General features: G+C 60.1%; 1 protein-coding gene across 1 annotated transcript; it reads right to left on the bottom strand.

The window, feature by feature from the left end:
• Positions 1–114: 114 nt before the first annotated feature.
• Positions 115–4725, bottom strand: LOC113940375 (interleukin enhancer-binding factor 3-like). The gene is made up of 6 exons (XM_027631512.1): positions 4618–4725; positions 4304–4530; positions 3706–3886; positions 2507–2654; positions 957–1048; positions 115–415 (listed from the first exon to the last, which is right to left on the bottom strand). The coding sequence occupies exons 1-6, from the start codon at positions 4618–4620 to the stop codon at positions 284–286; spliced, it is 783 nt and encodes a 260-aa protein (XP_027487313.1). The 5' UTR covers positions 4621–4725; the 3' UTR covers positions 115–283.
• Between the last annotated feature and the right edge of the window lie 505 nt (positions 4726–5230).

The following is a 5230-nucleotide window of genomic DNA, read 5'->3' as shown; positions in this document are numbered from 1 at the left end:
TAAGACAATTAAAAATGTGAAGGGTAATTGATAAGGCCAATAACAATGTGGTGGGTCATTGATAAGGCAATTAACAATGTGAAGGGTAATTAATAAGCCAATTAACACTGTGCTGGTGGCTGATTGGCACCACACAACATCCGCTCTGCCCCTTTAAGGGCGGACACGTCGCTCATCCATAGAAACCCCCCGACTTGGGAAAGGGGCCGTGCCTTGGAAACTTGGGAAAGAGGAGAGCTGAACTTCAGCCCAGAGAGATGCTGCCAGCCCCCCCCCACCACCCTCATCCCCCCGGGAACGGGAGAAGGGAGGGAATTACCCATCCTCGGAGCGGGGCCCAGGTGGGAACGCGGGTGCAGAGGTCCCGCAGCACTCGGATCACGATGACGCACGACTTCAGCCCGTTGGCCCTGGCCTGGAAGCGGAACCGAAACCACAGAGGGATTCACCGAGCGCGCCCGCCCGCGCCGTCCAGTCCCTCTCGAGGTGCTGCTTTGCCGAGGGTAAAGCCGGAGGAGCTCCGTGCCTGGAGCTGAGCCCGGAGCCGCCGAGGGCACGGCCGAGCCGAGGGCACGGCCACACCAAGGGCATGGCAACACCAAGGGCATGGCCACACCGAGGGCACGGCCACACCGAGGGCATGGCAACACCAAGGGCATGGCAACACCAAGGGCATGGCCACACCGAGGGCACGGCCACACCGAGGGCACGGCCACACCGACCTGACTCCTCACACAAAGCAGCAGCTCCGCGGCTGCTCCGTACCAAAAGAAAAACCAAAAGGCTCCTAAAGTGTCACCGCGGCGCCTCTTTAGCAGCTGTGCCGCCCCACAGCCGCTAAGTCCGGCACCTCCGAGCGGCCGGCGGCCACTCCAACTCCGAAAAAAAACACTCAGCCCCTTAAAGAGTTTACCAATGTTTCTACTTAAAGATAAATATAAGAACAAAATGCAAACCTGGAACCACTTGGCGTGGCGCAGAGACGCCAAGGCAGCAAGGCATTTCTGCCTGTCCAGAACGTCCGGGGAGTCGGTGACTGAGAGCGTTTCTAGTCGTGGATGGAATAAGAAGACAAGGCACGGTTTGACCAAGGGGCTTCTGTCGGGCCGAGGGGGAGGAGGCAGCATCCTAACGGGCAGCTGAGGCTCCCAAAGAATCCTGCCGGGATGCCGGGAGCGGGAGGGAAGGGAAGGGGCTGCGGCGTTGCCGCCGTGCGGCCTCGCCCGGGGCGTGCGGCCGCAGAGATGGGGGGGGGAAGCTCAGTTCCCAGGGATGGATGGGCTGGAATGCGCTCTGGGAAGAGGAGGAGGAGGAGGCAGGAGGAAGAGGAGGAGAAGAAAGAGGAGGAGAAGGTGGGAGGAGGAGGAGCGAGAGGCTCGGTGGAGGGGACAGAGATCCCTGCCGGATGGAGAGGCGGCAGCGAGGCCGGGAGGGGTCACCGGGGGGGAATTTAAGGTGGGTGACCCCCGGCTCTGCGCCCGGGAGGGGAGGGGATCCAGGGAACCCTCCGCCCGGAAGGATGGCTGCCCCGGCCCCGGCCCGCGACAGAGAACGTCCTGTTGGTCAAAGGTCCAGCGTCCCTAAAATCGACAAACTAGAAGGCTCGGAGACGAGGTCAGAGATCAACACCAGAGATCAACAATCAAGAGCACAACGAGGGCCCCGGTCTGTGCTGCAGCAAAACTGAGGAAGGGCCTGAAAGTCGCCCGAAGCTGCTGGAGATCAGGGTTTTAGATAAGGCTAGTGCAGAGCGGGGGACCCCGCCGGCCCTACGGAGCCCATCGGAATCGGAGCGAACAACCAGCGGTTGCCTGGGATTGTTGACCCCGAAGGGAATTTGGAGGAGCTAACTTTATCCAAAACTCTGCATCGCTTTCCGGAGAACTGAACCTGAGGTGCTGGAAGAGCCGCGGGAGGGGCCCCGAGCACACCCCGTCGTTCTGCTGCAACACACACCGGGGGAACATCCCGGAACATCCCCGGTTCATGGACATGCAACTCCTCGGACAAGAAGCCTTCGAGAGGGTGGTGGTGGGGTTTTTTTTTTGGGTTTTTTTTTTTTTTTTTAAAACAAATCTGCTTTTCTATTTTCATGTCACTGCACTGACATGGCCGGGGACAAACCACGAGTAATACAACGAGATGATGAATTAGTGAACTAAAGGCCCAAGTGGAACCAAAACAAAGGATAAAATAATAACGATACTCGGAGGAAAAAAAAAATAAAAAAAAATAAATAAAAAAAATCAAAAGAGCAAAATCCCACGTGAAAGGTGCTCCTCAGCTTCGGAGTGCTCGGCCCGGATAAACCGCAACCGGGGATCGCCGTGAGGTTGGCGGAACTAAGGAATTTTTTCCGCTGGAATTTGGCCCAGAGGGAGCCGCCGGGCTCCGGCTGAAGCTGAAGAGCACGCTTTGCTGAAGCTGAAGAGCACGCCTTGCTGAAGCTGAAGAGCACGCTTTCCCGGTGCTCCGCCGCGCCCTGCCGGGCCCGGGCCGGCCGTACCTCCGGCCAGCTGCTTCTCCAGCTCCTCCCGCACCACGGGCGACGTCAGGTGGATGGTGAGGCTCAGCGGGGGCTCCTTCGTGTTCTTGATGACGATGGCGGCGTCGCCCACCGACTGGATGACCTCGTACTTGTCCTCGGTGATCGCCTGCAACGCCACGGCCCCGCTCAGCTCCCGAGCAGGGAGACTTCCCGCTGCCCTTCCCGGCCAAAGCCCAACGCCTGGAGCACCTTGGAGCAGCCTGGAGCTGCAGGAGGTGTCTCCCTGCCCACGGCAGAGGGTTGGAGATCCCTGGACATGCAGGATCTTGCCAAACCACTCCATGATTCCATGGCCCTGGAGCACCTTGGAGCAGCCTGGAGCTGCAGGAGGTGTCTCCCCGCCCATGGCAGAGGGTTGGAGATCCCTGGACATGCAGGACCTTGCCAAACCATTCCATGATTCCGTGGCCCTGGAGCACCTTGGAGCAGCCTGGAGCTGCAGGAGGTGTCTCCCCGCCCACGGCAGAGGCTTGGAGATCCCTGGACATGCAGGACCTTTAAGGTCCCCTCCAAGCCAAACCATTCCATGATTCCATGGCCCTGGAGCAGCCTGGAGCTGCAGGAGGTGTCTCCCTGCCCATGGCAGAGGGTTGGAGATCCCTGGACATGCAGGATCTTGCCAAACCATTCCATGATTCCATGGCTCTGGAGCAGCTCTGCTCCAGGGACAGGCTGGCAGAGATGGGGATGTTCAGCTGGAGAAGGGAAGGCTCCAGGGAGACCTTAGAGCTCCTCCTGGGGGGAGCCTAAAGCTCTTCCCAAAGGGGCTCCAAGAGAGCTGGGAAGGGACTTTGGACAAGGGGGAATGGCTTCCCACTGCCAGAGGGTGGGGTTAGGTGGGATACTGGGAAGGAATTCCTCCCTGTGAGAGTGGGGAGGGGCTGGGCTGGGGCTTCCCAGAGAAGCTGTGGCTGCCTCATCCCTGGAAGTGTCAAAGGCCAGGCTGGATGGGGCTTGGAGCAACCTGGGATAGCTCAAGGTGTACTGGTGGAAGGGGCGGGATGGGATGAGCTCCAAGGCCCCTTCCAACCCAAACCTTTCATAATTAATGAGGAGAAGTTCATTTAACAATCCCAAAGAACCACTGAAAACGACTTTCCCGAGCCGGAAGGCGGGCACCGGAGCGATCCCAAAGGGATCCTGATGGCCCCACTCACCGCCAGCTGCACCCCCAGGTTGTCGGCGACTTTCTCCAGGAGCTTGGCCGTGGGTTTGTCTTTGCACAGCAGGACCAGCTCCAGGTCCAGGTCCCCCTTGAGCAAGAGGCCTTTGGCCACGAGCCCCACGCGCATCACGCCCCGCAGGGTCCTCGTCAGCTGCTCCGTGGCCTTCTGATCCCTGAAAACACACGGGACACGGTCAAACCCCACGGAATGCACCACTGCCCGACCCAACCTAAGGGATGGATCCATGGGGATTCACCCAGGATGGATTCACCACACGGTCAAACCCCATGGAATGCCCCACCCAACCTAAGGGATGGATCCACGGGGATTCACCCAGGATGGATTCACCACACGGTCAAACCCCATGGAATGCTGCCCCACCCAACCTAAGGGATGGATCCATGGGGATTCACCCGGGATGGATTCACCACACGGTCAAACCCCATGGAATGCCCCACCCGACCTAAGGGACGGATCCATGGGGATTCACCCAGGATGGATTCACCACACCCGCCCCCAACAATCGTCAGTTAATTCCCCCCAGTCCCACAACTTTCCCCCCCCCCTGATTTTTAGGGATGCTCCTCACCCTCCTTCCTTGTTCTCCTCCTCGGCCGCCGTCTCCATGGACTCCGACTCCGGCTGCTCCCCGCTGACCTTCTCCTGCTCGTCGATCCAGTCGGAGACGGCTTTGAGCGCTCGCTCCGTGTGGGAGACCATGTTCTGCACGGCCTCCAGCTCCTCCTGCGTGGGGTACACGGCCGAGTGCTTGGCCATCACGTGCCGGTCGTCGTTGACGAAGATCCGCATCGGGCGCTGCCGAGGGATGAATCCGGGACAACTCAGGGGCGCCCTGGGACACAAGCGGCCGTCCCACGGGCAGGAATCCCCCCCGTCTCTTACCATTTTTGCTTCCCGACGTCCGTCCGAGCGTTCCAGAGGCGTTTATGTGGACTCTTCCAGCGGGGAGCCCGTGGCGGCACCGCGGCGTTCCGGGAGCTGGAAGGGACGGGGAGCGGGTGAGCCGGGCTGGGGAGGGGGAACAGCCATCCCGGGGATGCCGACTCCCAGCCCAAAGCCCGGGTCTCTGCTCCCAAGGATTTGTATCCCTAAGAGCCGCAGGGTGCCCCCTGGAATCCTTCCAGAGGGTTCGGCACCCTGCGGGGCACAGGCACCGCTCCGAGGGTCCAATCCCTTATTCCTTCTTATTCCCAAGAGGTTTTCCAACAAAACGGGATTTTTCCTAAAGCTCCTGCTCCCGTCTCCAAACCAGGCAGAACCCCCTGCTGCCCCAGGATGGTTAATTAATTAATGAACCAAACGAGGGGAGAGTCGGCGGTGCCTCTCTTCCCGCTCCTCACACAGGGATCCCAGCACGGATCCCTCTGCCAGATCCACGGGCAGATCCCAGCATGGATCCCTCTGCCAGATCCAGGGGCAGATCCCAGCACGGATCCCTCTGCCAGATCCCAGCACAGATCCCTCTGCCAGATCCAGGGGCAGATCCCAGCATGGA

Source organism: Corapipo altera, unplaced genomic scaffold (genome assembly GCF_003945725.1).
Source record: "Corapipo altera isolate COAL_440 unplaced genomic scaffold, ASM394572v1 130769, whole genome shotgun sequence".
NCBI classification, from domain to species: Eukaryota; Metazoa; Chordata; class Aves; order Passeriformes; family Pipridae; genus Corapipo; species Corapipo altera.
The sequence above is the reverse complement of the archived record's forward strand: the minus strand, read 5'-3'. Positions and strand labels throughout refer to the sequence as shown.

Excerpts from the sequence above, each read along its gene's own strand:
- LOC113940375 (XM_027631512.1), bottom strand. Across the intron at positions 2,655-3,705 it reads ACCTGGGGGTGCAGCTGGCG|GCGATCACCGAGGACAAGTA; the intron begins GTGAGTGGGGCC and ends GTGGCGTTGCAG. Across the intron at positions 416-956 it reads GCCACGCCAAGTGGTTCCAG|GCCAGGGCCAACGGGCTGAA; the intron begins GTTTGCATTTTG and ends TTCCGCTTCCAG.